The 19,054-nt window shown below is 42.1% G+C and overlaps 1 protein-coding gene across 1 annotated transcript in view; it reads right to left on the minus strand.

Annotated features, from left to right (window-relative positions):
• Nucleotides 1-13,954, minus strand: part of LOC112232949 (opsin-5-like) — a 34,385-nt gene extending 20,431 nt beyond the window's left edge. The window contains exon 1 of the mRNA XM_024400281.2: nt 13,876-13,954. Coding sequence (XP_024256049.1) covers nt 13,876-13,954 — 79 coding nt within the window. The remainder of the gene's footprint in view (nt 1-13,875) is intronic.
• Between the last annotated feature and the right edge of the window lie 5,100 nt (nt 13,955-19,054).

Raw genomic sequence — 19,054 nt, forward strand, 5'->3', positions numbered from 1 at the left:
AAGTGTCGGTCCTGTGTTTCATGAGCTGAAATAAAATATCCAAGAAACGTTCCATACGCACAAAAAGCGTACAAATGTTGTGCACAAAGTTGTTTACATCCATGTTAGTGAGCATTTCTCCTTTGCCAAGATCATCCACCCACTTGATAGGTGTGGCATATCAAGAAGCTGATTAAACAGCATGTTCATTACACAGGTGCACCTTGTGCTAGGGACAATAAAAGGCCACTTTAAAATGTGCATTTTTGTCACACAACACAATGCCACAGAAGTCTCAAGTTTTGAGGGAGTGTGAAATTGGCATGCTTGACTGCAGGAATGTCCACCAGAGCTGTTGCCAGAGAATTGAATGTTCATGTCTCTACCATATGCCACTTCCAACGTCATTTTGGATAATTCGGCAGTACGTCCAACTGGCCTCACAGCTGCAGACCACGTGTATGGCGTCGTGTGGACAAACAGTTTGCTGATGTCAACGTTGTGAACAGAGTGCCCCATTGTGGCAGTGGGGTTATGGTATGGGAAGGCATAAGCTACGGACAACAAAGACAATTACATTTTAACGATGGCAATTTGAATGCACAGAGATAACGTGACAAGATCCTTAGGGTCATTGTCGTGCCATTTATCCGCCACCATTACCTCCTGTATCAGCTAGTTTTGTAACAGCTACATGTGAGTTGCTCTGTGGTGTAGGTAAACTGACACAGGCATGAATCCAAGTAATTTATAGAGATCTCTAATGACTCTGGCATGAATACTTTTAACTGTCCCAAGGGGCATGTGCCGTGAGGACAGTTATTTGGCCAACACAAACACCATGATTATTGGACCACAATAACAATTGTAGTTTTGCTACGGCTGCTATTATGAACCTCTGTGCTGTAGGTAGTATAAATATTATTATCCCCAAAGGGAGTGTCCTGTTAGGACAATTACTAGGCCAGGAGAAACAGGAATACTGATTATTATATTATCTTCTGGATTTGGGCATACCGGTAGACTTCTCTGGTTGTGTATAATGTTTTTATCACACAGGCAGGCAAACAATAGCTAGCTGATGCAAAACAACAAAATTGCCCTTTTTTAAAAACCTAATGCCATTAAAACTTGTCTCAACGGATGATTAAAAACTGGTGAATAATATTATCCCTAATGGGAGCGTGCTGTAAGGACAATTAACGTACCAGGCTGGAGGAAACAAGAACAACTAGGCCTGGATTCTGCACTTGTCTTTTAATTGCCCTGATGGTCGTGAAAATCACATTCACGTCAAACACTGGGGATGTTGGCTGAAGCGTAAATTACATTTAAAAGCCAAGTGCAGAGTGCATTTGATTGTATCCTGGCCTGATTTTCGATAAATACATTTAGCTCCCTGTAAAAAAAAAAAGCCAACATAACCAATTGCTTAATCAGCATTATTCCAAATGACAATCAGTATTACAAATTAATGTTTGCTCAAAACCACGCCCATCATTATCACATTTCCCAGCATGCTCTATTGCAGGTGGATTTTCTGAATAGTTTGTTTCAATACCTGTGCTTATGCATGTACATTAATTGGTTGATTAATCGTATGCTACACAAAAATAAATACCATACATGTCTCTTAACTAATCCAATCTGTTAGTAGTTGGATTTATTGCATGGCTGTTCCAGTTTATATGATTTTGGTACTCTCAATAATCACTCAATCCTACTCTGCAGTCATTTTCAATGCAGGTTGCGGGTGATTAAAAGGTCAAATTGCTGTATATTCTCACTCTAGCTGGATTCCAATAGAATACAATGCCAAATTGAGCCTGCAAAAAAACATCAGTAAAAGGGTTAAGATCTATAAAATCCATAGTACTCCATCTAAGAGCATCATATCCCAGGCATCTTATTCGTGTTTCTCAAAACTGGGATAGGAGATTTTTCACGTTATTGTAAATGGGATATGATGTAGTAATGTGCAGTTCGCAAATTATTCTTTATTTTTTAACAACTATTTTTACTGACAGTAAGTCATGATTTGATTTTCTGAGTGACTCGTTCATTTTAGTAGTTCGTTTGACCTGAAGACCTCCAACCGGCCTACCAGGAATAGAAAATAACTAATGACCAGCCTGCTTGGGTAGCAAAAACACATTTACTCCTTAAAATAATATTTTTAAATAAGAAATATAATAAGAAATATGTTGGCAACTGTGTTATAAAAATAATAATGCCCTTCAACCCAGAATTATTGCCTCGGGCCTCAGAACAGTCCTTGTCACAAGATAATTCCCTGGTTCTCTGGCATAATTGCCTAATTCTACAACAGGTTGGTCAAAACAAGCATTGTGATTGGTTGAGATGCGTTCTAATCCATACTATTAAACCTGTTTAGCATGGGTCAGCCTATGACGCAAAAATGGGTATCTTGTTTTCAATTCCATCTGAGCAATCCCTGTGCATCCACTATCCCATTAGCCCAGGGAGCCAATTCGGCTTGATCTCCACTGTAAAAAGCATCTAGGAATTATTTCCTCTTGCCTTTAGCTTAACATTTGGTTTGCAACAACAGGGGTTTGTACAAACGTTGCTGTCTGTCTCTCGACATTTGCAACATTGTTTCAATAATGAAATCCGATCTCCACTGTCGTATTGAGAATTAAAGTGTCAGGACGAGATGGATCTTTTCTCAGCCAGTCAAAATCATGAATCAGCATGATTGGATATGGATATATACAAATAATTGTCAATAGAAAACAGCTCAAACAAAATTAAATGCAGCTAATTTGCTGTTATTCTAGCTGCACAGTTTGACTTGACTTTGTTAGCTGTAGTGGGCTAGCTACAGTAGCAAGCAAGAGATAAGAGTGTTGACAGCTAGCACAGCAATGGAACAGTTAGAACAAACGACTGTGTTGCATCCATAGATAAAGAACAAAAATACTTTCTGGCAACCTAACCTAACCGAATGAACGGCGAGCCGGCTTGGCTAGCAATCATAGATGTGTCTGGACTAGGCCTATATTTTCATTGAGAGATGAAATAGTAGCCTATGAATATATAATCGTGCAAAATTGCTTTATTATAAAACCAGTTGTTTGGATCCTGGATGCTAATTGGTTGATATGTGGGACAAAAACTCCCACAAAATACCATGACTTATTGTCATAATTCCACTGCCCCACAGCCAAGGCAGGAAATTCATAAACTTAATCTTCCTCAGTAAGAGAGCATCTACACAAGTTTTTTTTTTTTCAACATTGGTGGTTGTATAAACCTACCTCTCTGACTGTATAACCTGTGCAACAATGTATCATTTTACAAATGCGATCTCTCTTGTGGCAGTAGGCCAGCTAACCCAAGAATGAACGTGAAACTAACAATTCACCATGGAAACCATAACAACTCAGAATTGTGTTACTGTCTTGGTGTGTTTGATGTGGACACCAAGGATCTTGAAATTCTCGACCCGGTCCACTACAGCCAAGTCGATGTGTATGGGGGCGTGTTCAGCCCTCCTTGTCCTGTAGTCCACGATCAGCTCCTTTGTCTTGCTCACATTAAGGGAGAGTTTGTTGTCAGGTCTCTGACCTCCTCCCTATATCCTCTCATTGTTGTCGGTCATCAGGCCTACCACTGTTGTGGCATCAGCAAACTTAATGATGGTGTTGGAGTTGTGCGTGGTCACAATTGTGAAAAGGGAGTACAGGAGGGGACTAAGTATGCACCCCTGAGGGGCCCAGTGTTGAGGATCAAAGTTATTAATGACTACAGACATGAGTGCTACCGGGCGGTAGTCATTTTGGTAGGTTACCTTGGTGTTCTTAGGCACAGGGACTATGGCGGTCTGCTTGAAACATGTAGATATTACAGACTGTCAGGGAGAGAACAGCTGGTGCTCTCATGCATGGTTCAGTGTTGCTTGCCTCAAAGCGAGCATAGAAGGCATTTAGCTCATCTGGTAGGCTTGCATCATTGGGCAGCTCGCGGTTGGGATTCCCTTTGTAATCTGTAATAGTTTGCAAGCCCTGCCACATCCGACAAGCATCAGAGCCGGTTTAGTAGGATTGGATCTTAGTCCTGTATTGACACTTTGCCTATTTGATGGGTCATCAGAAGGTATAGTGAGATTTCTTATAAGTGTCCGGAATAGTGTATTGTTCCTTGAAAGCGGAAGCTCTAGACTTCAAATCAAATCAAATTTTAGTACAGTGCAGATGTTGCCTGTAATCCATGGCTTCTGTTTGGGATATGTACCTACGGTCACATGTGCCATTAACCTAGCCTACTGATTAGCGATATCTGGACAAGTATTAATCAGTAGGTTTTATAAGAAAAACCACCCAGACAAGAAAAATGAATTGATGTTGAAATGCAGGAGAGGGACAATAATGCACACGAAGAGCAAGCATCATGAAACACTTTGTACAAGAGATCCCCCGAAGCCGATATGGATTTACTGACCTGCTTTGACGTCGTCGTAAATCCTACCCGATACCTTGCTAGAAGAAATGGTGAGTTAAATAAGGAGCCTTATTGGCTTTATTTTGAATTTAATCAATTAGCCTAACACAATAGATCCAACTGACCCACCGGTAGCCAAGGGGACAACATTTGTTTGTGAAGATGAATTTGCATAATACACATGTGATTTCTCTCATTCTGAGCATCGTGGGTGGATGCCCTAATGTGTTAAGCACCCAATGCATATGGATGTCCAGGAAATTTTTCAAATATCCAGTCAATTCAAATCTTGGAGACCCTGTCACACACACACAACCACCATGCATTGTTGCTACTATTTATTATTTATCATGCTGCTCGTTCAATTTAAACCTGATTTTATGAATATCCAGTGCCTTCAGAAAGTATTCACACCACCTTGACTTTTTCCACAATTCGTTGTGTTACAGTCTGAATTTAAAATCTATTAAATTGAAATTTTGTGTTACTGGTTTACACACAATACCCTACAATGTCCAGTGGTGGAAGAAGTACCCAATTTTCATACTTGAGTAAAAGTATAGATACCTTAATAGAAAGTTACTCAAGTAAAAGCGAAAGTCACCCAGTAAAATACTAAACTCAGCAAAAAAAGAAACGTCCTCTCACTGTCAACTACGTTTATTTTGAGCAAACTTAACATGTGTAAATATTTGTATGAACATAACAAGAATCAACAACTGAGACATAAATTGAACAAGTTCCACAGACATGATTAACAGAAATTGAATAATGTGTCCCTGAACAGAGGGGGGGGTTCAAAATCAAAAGTAACAGTCAGTATCTGGTGTGGCCACTAGCTGCAGTAAGTACTTCAGTGCATTTCTTCCTCATGGACTGCACCCGATTTGCCAGTTCTTGCTGTGAGATGTTACCCCACTCTTCCACCAAGGCACCTGCAAGTTCCCAGACATTTCTGGGGGAATGGCCCTAGCCCTCACCCTCCGATCCAACAGGTCCCAGACGTGCTCAATGGGACTGAGATCCGGGCTCTTCACTGGCCATGGCAGAACACGAACAGAACAAGCAGTATGGCAGGTGGCATTGTCATGCTAGAGGGTCATGTCAGGATGAGCCTGCAGGAAGGGTACCACACGAGGGAGGAGGATGTCTTCCCTGTAATGCACAGCGTTGAGATTACCTGCAATGACAACAAGCTCAGTCCGATGATGCTGTGACATACCGCCCCAGACCATGACGGACCCTCCACTTCCAAATCGATCCCGCTCCAGAGTACAGGCCTTGGTGTAACTCTCATTCCTTCGACGATAAACGCAAATCCAACCATCACCCCTGGTGAGACAAAACCGCAACTCGTCAGTGAAGAGCACTTTTTGCCAGTCCTGTCTGGTCCAGTGACGGTGGGTTGTTGCCGGTGATGTCTGGTGATGACCTGCCTTACAACAGGCCTACAAGCCCTCAGTCCAGCCTCTCTCAGCCTATTGCGGACAGTCTTAGCACTGATGGAGGGATTGTGCGTTCCTGGTGTAACTTGGGCAGTTGTTGTTGCCATCCTGTACCTGTCCCGCAGGTGTGATGTTCGAATGTATCGATTCTGTGCAGGTGTTGTTACATGTGGTCTGCCCCTGTGGTGCTGTCTTAGGTGTCTCATTACAGACATTGCAATTTATTACCCTGGACACATCTGCAGTCCTCATGCTTCCTTGTAGTATGCCTAAGGGACCCTGGGCATCTTTCTTTTGGTGTTTTTCAGAGTCAGTAGACCTGCAAAGTCAGATTAGCATATAGGCCAAGGACTAGATATGCATATTGTGTTTTTTTTATGCTGATCTTAACTTTTTTGTTCATAATGTCTCCGCCATCATTTCATATGACCGAAAACAATTTGTGGACATCAGAACAGTGATCAATAACCTTGATTTGGATTGGCAGCACTAGACCTTCTGTTTACTCAGGATCAGGCCCTAATCTCCTGGACTTGAAAGAGGAAGCCGTGGCAAAAAAAAGGCAGTCGAGATAGACTGCCGTTTTTCTATTGGCAAATGTGCAGTCACTGGAGAACAAACTGGATGAACTCGACACTATCCTATCAATGGGACCTGAACAACTGTTATATGTTTCTCAGAGTATTGGCTGAACCAGGACATAGAAAATATACTGTATATCTTGCAGGTTTTTCCATGCATCGTCTAGACAGGACAGCAGCCTCGAGTAAGACTAGGGGGGAGAGGTGTGTCTCTTTGCTAACAGCAGCTGGTGCGCAATCTCTAATATTAAGAAGTAGAATACCTCATGACAAGCTGCAGACCATACTATTTACCAAGAGTTTTCATCTATATTTTTTGGAGCTGTCTATTTACAACCACAAACCAATGCCGGTAGTAAGACTGCACTCAATGAACTGTATAGAGTCATAAGCAAACAAGAAAATGTACATCCAGAGGCAACGCTTCTTGTGGCCGGAGATTATATTGCAGGGAAACTAAAATGTGTTTTAACTCATATTTACCAGCATGTCACCTGTGCAATTACCAAGATATCAAAGTATGTCCTCCCACTTACTATTTGCCGCTTTCCTTAAGCCCAAGGCTATAAATTCCTAGTGCCAGTAGGCAAATGGAGTTTGTCATGTAAGACGTGATTTGCATCTCTGTGGGTAGCCCTCTCCCATAGGACCACTATAAGCCCTTGACAGGCTGCTTTTGCAACTCTGAAATTTTGCCTCCACTCAGAGAACATCTTTAAGCCCTAGGCAACCCATCTAGCCATAAGATAATTTGAAAGACAATAGCAAGGAATTTCTCTAATCTCAAATTCGGCCTGCCACTTTACAGCTAAGCATAGCCAGCCAGAGGCCGCAAGCTGTTTTTGTTGTTTCTATAAATACCTTACATTTGTTGTGATTTTTATTTGATTAGATTTATTTGCCAGTTTAAAAACACAATACAACCACGCATGTGGACATGTGAACTTAATGCATTTACAATCACTGAGGATGACACAAAAACAAGTGACACACCTACCCAGTTAGCAAAAAATTTCGCCCCACTTGCTATTTCTCTCTGTCGCTACGCACATGGCTATAAATTCCTAGCGCTCTAGTGGAGTTTGCAGCTCAAGACGTAATTTGCATCACTGGCGGGTAGCCCCCATTCAGAGGACCTTATAAGCAGGCCGCTTTTGCATCTCTGGCGTTTAGCCTCCACTCAGAGGACCGCTATACGCCCTAAGCAAGCCATCAAGCCCTGAGATAATTTGAAAGACAATAGCAAGGAATTTCTCTAATCTCAAATACGGCCTGCCACCTTCCAGCTAACCACAGTCTGTTTTTGTTGTGATCTCTAAACCTTAACCTACTTTTAATTGTAATTTAAATTTGATGGCAAAATGGCTTAAGGACAACAAAGTCAAGGTATTGGAGTGGCCATCACAAAGCCCTGACCTCAATCCCATTGTGGGCAGAACTGAAAAAGTGTGTGCGAGCAAGGAGGCCTACAAACCTGACTCAGTTACACCAGCTCTGTCAGGAGGAATGGGCCAAAATTCACCCAATTTATTATGGGAAGCCTGGGGAAGATTCCCCGAAACGTTTGACCTAAGTTAAACAATTTAAAGGCAATGCTACCAAATACTAATTGAGTGTATGCAAACTTCTGACCAACTGGGAATGTGATGAAAGAAATAAAAGCTGAAATAAATAACTCTCTCTACTATTATTCTGACATTTCACATTCTTAAAACAAAGTGGTGATCCTAAGTGACCTAAAACAGGCAATTTGTACTCGGATTAAATGTCAGGAATTGTAAAAAACTGAGTTTAAATGTATTTGGCTACTTCAACTTCAACTGTATATTATGGCAAAAAGCCTCCTTATGAACTTGGATGTGCCTCTCTTAGTAGTCTGCTGGAAACCTAGTTTGGATTTAGATATAATTTTAGTCTAATGGAGGTGTAAGGACAGACGCAGGAGACGAGAAGCAAGTACAGCGAGTGAACATTTAATGGAAAAAGGACATCGAACATAACAAGAACAGCGTCTGGACGGGGGGAACAAAACGACATTACGACAATAATGTTGACACGGGGAACAACGTGAAGGAGTCCAGGTGAGTTCAATGAGTGCTGATGTGCGTAATGATGGTGACAGGTGTGCGTAATGAAGGGCAGCCTGGCGCCCTCGAGCGCCAGAGGGGGGCAGCGGGAGCAGGCGTGACAGGAGGCTTTAGGAGAGATTGGAGAGATAATATTTAATAGTTTTAAACCTCCAAACTCATGTTCGTTATATAAATATGCCCGTTTTACCTTCATTTGGTTTGAAAAAGGATTATCCTGGAGTCACTAGAGCCATGACTAAACATGTAAACTGCGATACCACTAGATAATTCATGAGGGTAACTTTCCCATTGATGTACAAGTGTTTCCTTCTCCACTTCTATTCATAGCCCAGGCATTTATTTGCTTAAACAGGCGCTTATTAGAGACAGGCTTCTATTTGAGCCAGGCGTCTACTTCCATAATGCACACAGTATTTGCTCATTTGCATAGTTCATTGTTTAATTCCAGAATTCACTTCTAGCATTTTAATACATGTCTTAATGTACTGCACTAATGTGTTAACATTTACACACTGTGTCACGTTCCTTTTGTCTTAGTATGCCTCTATTTAGATTTTTTAAAAACCTTTCCTTTACATAATAATTTGTATGCATTTTCAGCAGTTCTTACTTGCGCCACTAGAGGACGATCAGTCAAATTTTAGGGGTCTGTACTCCCAAAGTTGTTGCCTGTTTTTGTGCTTGCCAGTTTGCTAGCAGTTCAAAGCTGTTAGCAGCCAATGGCTAGCAGTTTATTACTGCCGATAAAAAACAATGATTGCCATAATTTCTTTCAAGTCGTTATTGCATTTTTTAAAATGTTACAAATCAAACATGAAACCTTGTAAACAATTCATTGCAATCCATGGTAACCTCATAAGCAATTCATTTAGATCCACCATTTATTTGAAACGTTTATTTGCTGAAACGTGTGCTGGCTATGAAAAGGGACAGGCGGCTATTTGAGACTCAGCGTTTAATTTACGCTTTCTATCAATGTTAATAGTTGCAAGATCGCTCAACACCAAGCGCATCAACTTCACCACCTGCCCATTTAATTGGGAAACCATTTGGAAATTTAAAGTTTGTACCTTTTAGAGACCCAATCTGTAGTATAGTATATACTGTAGTATAGTATATACTGAAAAATATATATAAACGCAACATGCAACAATGTCAATGATTTTACTGAGTTACCTGTTCATATAAGTTAATCAGTCAATTGAAATAAATGCATTAGGCACTAATCTATGGACTTCACATTAATGGGAATACAGATATGCATTTGTCAGTTTACAGATACCTTAAAAAAAAGGTGGGGGCATGGATCAGAAAATGGTGACCACCATTTGCCTCATGCAGCGTGACACAACTCCTTTGCATAGAGTTGATCAGGCTGTTGATTGTGGCCTGTGAAATGTTGTCCCACTCCTCCTCAATGTCTGTGCGAATTTGCTGGATATTGGTGGGAACTGGACACACTGTCATTTACGTCCCTCCAGAGCATGCCAAACATGCTCAAGGGGTGACATGTCTGGTGAGTATTCAGGCCATAGAGTAACTGAGACATTTTCAGCTTCCAGGAATTGTGTACAGATCCTTGCGACATGGGGTCGAGCATTATTGTCACGATCGTCGTAATGATGAGACCAAGGTGCAGCAAAACAAAACTAACAAGCACAAACGAAACGTGAAGCTACTAGTGTGCACACAGGCACCTAATTGTAGACAAGATCCCACACCAGAAAGTGGGAAACAGGGCTACCTAAATATGATCCCCAATCAGAGACAACGATAAACAGCTGTCTCTTATTGGGAACCATATCAGGCCAACATAGAAATACAAACCCCGCCTAGACCTACAACAACCCTAGACATACAAAACCCTAGACATACAAAACCCTAGACATACAACACTAGAGTACCCACTCTAACCAAAATATACTAGAGTACCCACGTAACCAAAATATATAGAAAACAGAGATATCTAACGTCAGGGCGTGAAAGTAACCCCTCCCCAAAGGTGTGGACTCCTGGCCACAAACCTGAACCTATAGAGGAGGGTCCGGGTGGGCATCTACCCTCGGTGGCGGCTCCGGTTCTGGACGCAGTCCCCCCCCCCTTACTCTGATCCCTCCGCTTTTGTGGAACCAGACCGTGGATCATCGCCGGAGGCTTTGGACTGTGGAACAACGCCGGAGGCCCCGGACTGGGGACCGTCGCTGGAGACCCCGGACTGGGGACCGTCGCTGGAGACCCCGGACTGGGGACCGTTGCTGGAGACCCCGGACTGGGGACCGTTGCTGGAGACCCCGGACTGGGGACCGTTGCTGGAGACCCCGGACTGGGGACCGTTGCTGGAGACCCCGGACTGGGGACCGTTGCTGGAGACCCCGGACTGGGGATCGTCGCTGGAGACTCCGGACTGTGGACCGTCGTTGGAGGTTCCGGACTGTGGACCGTCGTTGGAGGTTCCGGACTGTGGTCCGTCGTTAGAGGTTCTGGAATATGGCCCGTCGCCGGAAGCTCTGGACTGGGAACTGTCGCCGGAAGCTCTGGACTGGGAATTGTCGCTGGAAGCTCTGGACTGGGAACTGTCGCCGGAAGCTCTGGACTGGGAACTGTCGCCGGAAGCTCTGGACTGTGGAGGCGCACTGGAGGCCTGATACGTGGGACCGGTACTGGTGGTACCGGGCTGATGACACGCACCTTTGGGCGAGCACTGGGAGCAGGCACAGGACGTACTGGACTGTGGAGGCACACTGGAGGTGTGATGCGTGGTGCAGGCACTGGTGGTACCGGGCTGATGACACGCACCTCAAGGCGAGTGCGAGGAGAAGGCACAGGACTTACTGGACTGTGGAGACGCACTGGAGGTCTGATGCGTGGGACCGGTACAGGTGGCACTGGGCTGATGACACGCACCTCAGGGCGAGTGCGAGGAGGAGGCACAGGACGTACTGGACTTTGGAGGCGCACTGGAGGTCTGGAGCGTAGGACTGGCACAACCCGTCCTGCCTGGATGTTTATTTTCGCCCTGCAAATGCGGGGCGCTGGCACAGGACGCACTGGGCTGTGCAGACGCACCGGAGACACAGTGCACAGAACCGGCGCAGGATATCCTGGTCCAAGGAGGTGTACTGGAGACCAGGAGCGCTGAGCCGGCACCATCCTTCCTGGCTGGATGCCCATTCTAGCCCGGCCAATGCGGGGAGCTGGAATAGAGCGCACCGGGCTATGAATGCGAACTGGAAACACCGTGCGCATCACTGCCTAGCATCACTGCATAATACGCTCCTCAGCACGCCCGCAAGTTTTTTGTGTCTGCCTCTCGTGCTTGTCTTGTTGGTATAACTGCTCGTAATATCGCCGTTCCGCTTTCGCTGCCTCTATCTCCTCCTTAGGACGGGGATACTCCCCCGCCTGCGTCTAGGATCCTGCTCCATCCAGAATCTCCTCCCAGGTCCATTCCTCCTGAACACGCTGCTTGGTCTTTTTGTCGTGGGATCTTCTGTCACGATCGTCGTAATGATGAGACCAAGGCGCAGCATGAATAGAGTTCCACATGTTTTTAATAATACCGAAACTCAGCAAAACAAAACAAACAAGCACAAGCTAAACATGAAGCTACTAGTGTGCACACAGGCACCTGTAGACAAGATCCCACACCAGAAAGTGGGAAACAGGGCTGCCTAAATACGATTTTGTTTTTGTATGTCTGTATGTATGTTTGTTTGTATGTTTTGTATGTCTAGGGTTGTTGTAGGTCTAGGGGGTTTTGTATTTCTATGTTGGCCTGATGTGGTCCCCAATCAGAGACAGCTGTTTATCGTTGTCTCTGATTGGGGACCATATCAGGCCAACATAGAAATACAAAACCCCCTAGACCTACAACAACCCTAGACATACAAAACCCTAGACATACAACACTAGAGGACCCACCCTAGTCTCACCCCGACCTAACCAAAATATATAGAAAACAGAGATATCTAAGGTCAGAGCGTGACAATTATCATGTTGAAACATGATAGCGGTGGATGAATGGCACTACAATGTGCCTCAGGATCTTGTCACGGTTTCTCTGTGCATTCAAATTGCCATCTGTAAAATGCAATTGCCTTAATTATCCGTAGCTTATGCATGCCCATATCATAACCCTACCACCATGGGGCACTCTGTTCAAAACGTTGACATTAGCAAACCACTCACCCACACGATACCATACACGTGGTCTGTGGTTGTGAGGCCGTGGACGTACTGCCAAATTCTCTAAAACGACATTGGAAACGGCAAATGGGAGAGAAAATAACATTTAATTATTTCGCAACAGCTCTGGTGGACATTCCTGCAGTTGGGATGCCAATTGCATGCTCCCTCAAAACTTGAGACATATTTGGGCATTGTGTTGTGTGACAAAACTGCACATTTTAGACTTTTATGGTCCCCAGCACAAGGTGCACCTGTGTAATGATCATGCTGTTTAATCAGCTTCAACTTTGAATTTGTCCAAATACCTTTGGTTCCCTAAAATGGGGGGACTATGTACAAAAGTGCTGTAATTTCTTGACAGTTCACCTGATATACCATCAAATAAAAGCTGACAGTCTGCACTTCATAGTCATTGTATAATTCATTCAAATCCAAAGTGCTGGAGTACAGAGCCAAAACTACAAAACATTTGTCACTGTCCAAATATTTTTGGACCTCACTGTATCTGAATTGCAACAGGAGGACTGGGGTGTTGTACCACATGTAAACACTCACAGTTTTAGATGTACATTTATCAGGAATCAACAGAAATGTACTTTTTGTATATATTGTTTGTGTAGATATCCTTATTTCATGTATTTTCTCATTTAACATCAGACAGCTCACCAATGGAAGTATGGTTTCCACTGTGTCCAGCATAAATAATAAGCGACAAATGAAAAGCAACAGCTTTGGTCAAATCAATGAGTGCACAATAACCACTCACACACCTAGAGCACACATTGCCAACCATTGAAAAGACAACCATAATGCTTTGTGTCAAATCAATTATACCGTAAGTGCTGCTTATTCTTTATATATCCACTACTGTATGTTGCCAACCGATATGACTTTGGTGTGATATACAGTATGGCTGTAAATTCCACTGAGAAATTAAAACGTAAAACAGCTCACGCGCAAAGAGTGTGTACGGAATATGAATCCCTTTACACTACATCATCTCTAATCGCCATCTCCACAGAAATCAATCATGCTCTCACATCTATCTGAAATCCTGTCATTTGTATTTCACAAATCCCAAACTACCAGCCTCATGCAGAATGCTGAACAAATCCAAAAGTAACTCACCTATCACCACTAGGTACATGCCTGCCCAGTAGTCCACAGTGGGTGACAGTTTGGACATGTATTTGTTGTCCTCCTCCATCCTCCTCTTCCACAGACAGACCAGACCAGTAGGGACCAGTATTCACACACCCCAAAGGGTGCCAGCGATATAATTTTACCTCTGACAGGGAAACAGGCTCTTCTGAGTAATATTGTGAATAATGTGAAGAATAATATTCTTCACATTATTGACATTACCACAGAAAGCATATTCAGGTCCGAGAATCTTTATACACTCACTCTATAATGGACTCCCACACATATGCACCCAGATGTGTACATCACACACACACACACACACACACACACACACACACACACACACACACACATACACACACACACACACACACACACACACACACACACATGTTCACAGACGTGCACAGTACACACACATTCACAGATAAGTGCAGTACACACATTCAGTATAGCACCCCCACTCCCCTTCCCCACTGAGCAGATTAAGATGACGAATGTGAACATTGACTTTAAGTACACTCACGCAAACACACACACACACACACACACACTCATTTACACATACACTCCTGTCCTGTCCGCTTTCTATGCTCCTGTCAAAATTTCACTTGCACCCGTTGTGCGAACAGCCTTTTTCAGCACTGTGCTTGTGTGTGTGTGTGTGTGTGTGTGTGTGTGTGTGTGTTATGGTCGTCCCTACAACGACCTAAGTGCAGGGAAAGCCCCCGGGACCTGTCGTTCCAGAGAATTCAGAGAGGAGTCGCACCACAGCTTTACTGTAGTATTCATTAAAGTCCACCAAAACAATACAGTAAATACTGTAGTATTTACTGTTGTATACTGTAATATATATTAGTATTTACAGTTAAATATAGTATAAATACTGTAGTAAAAGAAAACTGTAGTATATATTATAGTAATTAATCTAGCAAAAAAATAGGTGTTTTTAATAGCCTCCTTTGTTTTGATTAATATATACAATATATGAAATACTTTTGTACACTGTCTAGCATTCAAAATAATAGATAAATATCTCTAAATCCCCAAAACATTTTTACAACACCTCAACACATCACCAGTGGGATAAGCCAATTTGTTAGCCCATATTAGTTTCTACAAAGCATACAAATAGATATTTTGCAGTATAAAGGAATTACATATGTTTCCTTATTAAAAAACAGTTAAATAAAATGGAAAATGTGTTATTTGCCATGTTTTTGTCATTTTAAAGTGTTTTTACATGGTGCCAAAATCAAGGGACAATTACCACCGCAATTCAAGAAGGACCCCTTTTCAAACGCTGTCATTATCTTGTAAACACTTGTGCAACACTCAGCAGGTGCTTTAGTGTGTTATATTCACTCCCTTAATCTTCTGGCAAGGTGAAAAAAAATCTGCCTTTCTGTCCTTGAGCAAGGCAGTTAACCCCCCAACAACACCTGCTCCCCGGTTGCTGATGACATGGGCGTCGATTAAGGCAGCCTCCCGCATCTCTCTGATTCAGAGGGGTTGGTTTTAATGCGGAAAAAACATTTCGGTTGAATGCATTAAGTTGTGAAACTGACTAGGTATCCCCTTTCCCTTCCCTTTCCTTTGTGGCTGGGCTGGTTGGACAAGGTCATGCTCCGCTCTCAAATGGCCATTAGAGGCTTTGATGTGGAAAATAGACATTCCCTCTACTGACACGATAGTCTCCTTTCAAGGGAAAAAAGGAGTGGAAATAACACTGAATGTTAGTTGAAATGAGAAGCGGCAAGTAACATAAATGCTAATGCTAATAATGCTAATTTATGATAGTATATACAGTGCCTTCAGAAAGTATTCATTACCCTTTACTTGTAGGCCGTCATTGTAAATAATAATTTGTTCTTAACTGACTTGCCTAGTTAAATAAAGGTTTAATTAAAATGTTGTTGTGCTACTGTACAGTGTGAATTCAAATTGATACTGACAACATGAAAATATGTTTTTACACATTTTTGAAAATGTATTGAAAATGAAATATAGAAATATGTCTACATAAGTATTCACACCCGAGTCAATACTTTGTAGAAGCACATTTGGCAGTGGTTACAGCTGTGAGCTTTCTACACCTGGATTGTGCAACATTTGCCCATTATTATTTTCAAAATGATTCAAGCTCTGTTGTTGATCATTGTGCTGGTTGTTGATCATTGCTTGACAACCATTTTCAGGTCTTGCCATAGATTTTCAAGAAAATTTAAGTCAAAACTATAACTCGGCCACTCAGGAAGATATCTTCTTGGTAAGAAACTCCAGTGTAGATTTGGCCTTGTGTTTTAAGTTATTGTCCTGCTAAAAGGTGAATTCATCTCCGAGAATCTGGTGGAAAATAGACAGAACCAGGTTTTCCTGTAGGATTTTGCCTGCGCTTAGCTCCATTCCATTGAATTTTTATACTGAAAACGTCCCCAAGTCCTTAACGATTACAAGCACACCCATAACATGATGCAACTACCATTATGATTGGAGATATGGAGAGTGGTGCTCAGTAATATGTTCCATTGGATTTGACCCAAACATAACACAGAGAGGTGGCTGCCTACTTACAGACTTGATATAATTTGCCACTTTAATAAACAGAACACTAGTCACTTTATTAATGCCACTTGAAGAATGTTTACATATCTCGCATTACTCATCTCAATGTACATACTGTATACTGTATCCTTCACTATCTATTCTTTACTATCTATTGCATCTTAGCCGCTCTGTCACTGCTCATCCATATATTTTATACTTACGTATATATTCTCATCCCATCTCATTTACTAGATTGTGTGTATTAGGGTTTTGTTGTGGAATTTGTTAGATATTAGATTTTGTTGTGGAATTGTTAGATATTACCTGTTAGATACTGTTGCACTGTCAGATCTAGAAGCATAAGCATTTCTATACACTTGCAATAACATCTGCTAAACATGTGTATGTGACCAATACAAAGTGATTTGATTTGACTTGTTAAGCACATTTTTACTCCTGAACTTATTTAGGCTTGCCATAACAACGAGGTTGAGTACTTATGACATTTCAGCTTTTCATTTTTTATTAATTTGTCAAAATGTCTAAAAACATAACTCCACTATGACATTATGGGATATTGTGTGTAGGCCAGTGACTAAAAAAATCTAAATAGAATCATTTTAAAATTCAGTCTGTAACACAACAAAATGTTATAAAGTTAAGGGGTCTGGATACTTTCTGAAAGCACTGTAATACAGCATAATACTTAAACACTATTTACCATAATCAAAAGTTGCATAAATAGCTTTTACACACTCCACTACTATCTTACTCCTGCCTGGCTCTCTGTACACAATCTCATCAGCCGTTGGGCTCCAAGCCTCAGAACAGAACTCAGTCTCTTCACTCAGACTGCTAAATTTGGGATTAACATGAACGTAGAGGTGCTTAGGAAGACGACTGAAGCCTCAACCAGGTAGATTAGAATATGTGTGTGTGTGTGTGTGTGTGTGTGTGTGTGTGTGTGTGTGTGTGTGTGTGTGTGTGTGTGTGTGTGTGTGTGTGTGTGTGTGTGTGTGTGTGAGTAGGTGAGTGAGACAGAGGACATCCAGAGGCTGTCAGAGGGTAGATGGGGTGCAGTGTGTAGAAATGTAATGCACAGAACCAGAAATACCTCCAGTCAATTCAACAGCTAAAGGAGACAAAACTAAGAGCCAGAAAGAAAGAACTTATGCAGGTAGACCTGGAAGACATGCTTTACACAACCTGACTGAACCACATTCTCATCAAAGATACATTTAACACAGCATCCTCTCTTTGAATAGAGTATTCCCTTTGCCAGGATGTGTGCAAATGGTTAGGCATATGATGAGCTCCTAAAGACATATATGTCTGGATCAGGACTCAGGAGAGAGAACAACATCAGAGACAGAAAAACCCTCTGTTAATAATGCATAGTCCATACTGAACAAAAAAATAAACGCAACATGCAACAGTAAACAAGATTTTACTGAGTTACAGAAAACGAAATCAGTCAATTGAAATAAATTCATTAGGCCCTAATCTATGGACTTCACATGACTGGGCAGGGGCACAGCCATGGGTGGGCCTAGGGAGTTGTTGGGAGCCCACCCAAAGGGTAGCCAGGCCCAGAAAATCAGAATGAGTCCCCTCCCCCCACCGGTTGGACATACTTCATAATTCTCTAATACAATGCTGGAGGCGGCTTATGGTAGAGAAATTAACCTTACATTCTCTGGCAATAGCTCTGGTGGACAGTCCTGCAGTCAGCATGCTAATTGTACGCTCCCTCAAAACTTTAGAAATCTGTGACATTGTGTTGTGTGACAAAATGGCACATTTTAGACTGGACTTTTATTGTCCCCAGCACAAGATGCACGTGTATAAAGATCGTGCTGTTTAATCAGCTTCTTGATATGCCACATCTGTCAGGTGGATGGATTATCTTTGGTCACTAACAGGAAGGTACACAAATTTGTGCACAAAATATGAAAGAAATAATCTTTCTGTGCGTATGGAACATTTCTGGGATCTTTTATTTCAGCTCATGAAACACTTGACATGTTGCGTTTATATTTTTGTTCAGTATACTAGGGTCTGTATTGATGAAGCTCTCTCATGCACAGGAAATAAGTTCATTCCACACCGCAAGTTATAGATTCATAAATAAAGAGTGTAACCCCAATGGCAGGCTGTCAGAGTGGAGATATTCAGGGAGAAATATGCTGCTTGTTTTGCAGGAAACTGAACATCCAAAGACCTTTAGCCCACATGAGATCAAATACGATCTGGTTTTATAAACTTTTCATGAATAGAAAATAGTTAGATCAGCAGAATTCTAACATTATCCCACACGTGGGATGTTTCTCAACATTGACACTGAAGCTGATTTTCTTGTTAAATAACTACTCAGTATGTATAGGTCTTGACATGAATAGGCTACTTACCAGGGCAAAAATAGACAGTGTACCAAATGCCCATTATTTGTATTTACCAAATGTATTATTGTATTATTATTATTAGACTTGAGCACTAATAGTCTGAGATGTGAGGATAGCCTACCCTGTCTATTCCACATTAGAAGAAAGGTTGTAATTTATTTTTCTGATTCACTTTTATTTCATAATCAGTAGCAAAGCGCGACATTTCACTG

The sequence above is a fragment of the Oncorhynchus tshawytscha genome, linkage group LG05, assembly GCF_018296145.1.
Source record: "Oncorhynchus tshawytscha isolate Ot180627B linkage group LG05, Otsh_v2.0, whole genome shotgun sequence".
In the NCBI taxonomy this organism is placed as follows: Eukaryota; Metazoa; Chordata; class Actinopteri; order Salmoniformes; family Salmonidae; genus Oncorhynchus; species Oncorhynchus tshawytscha.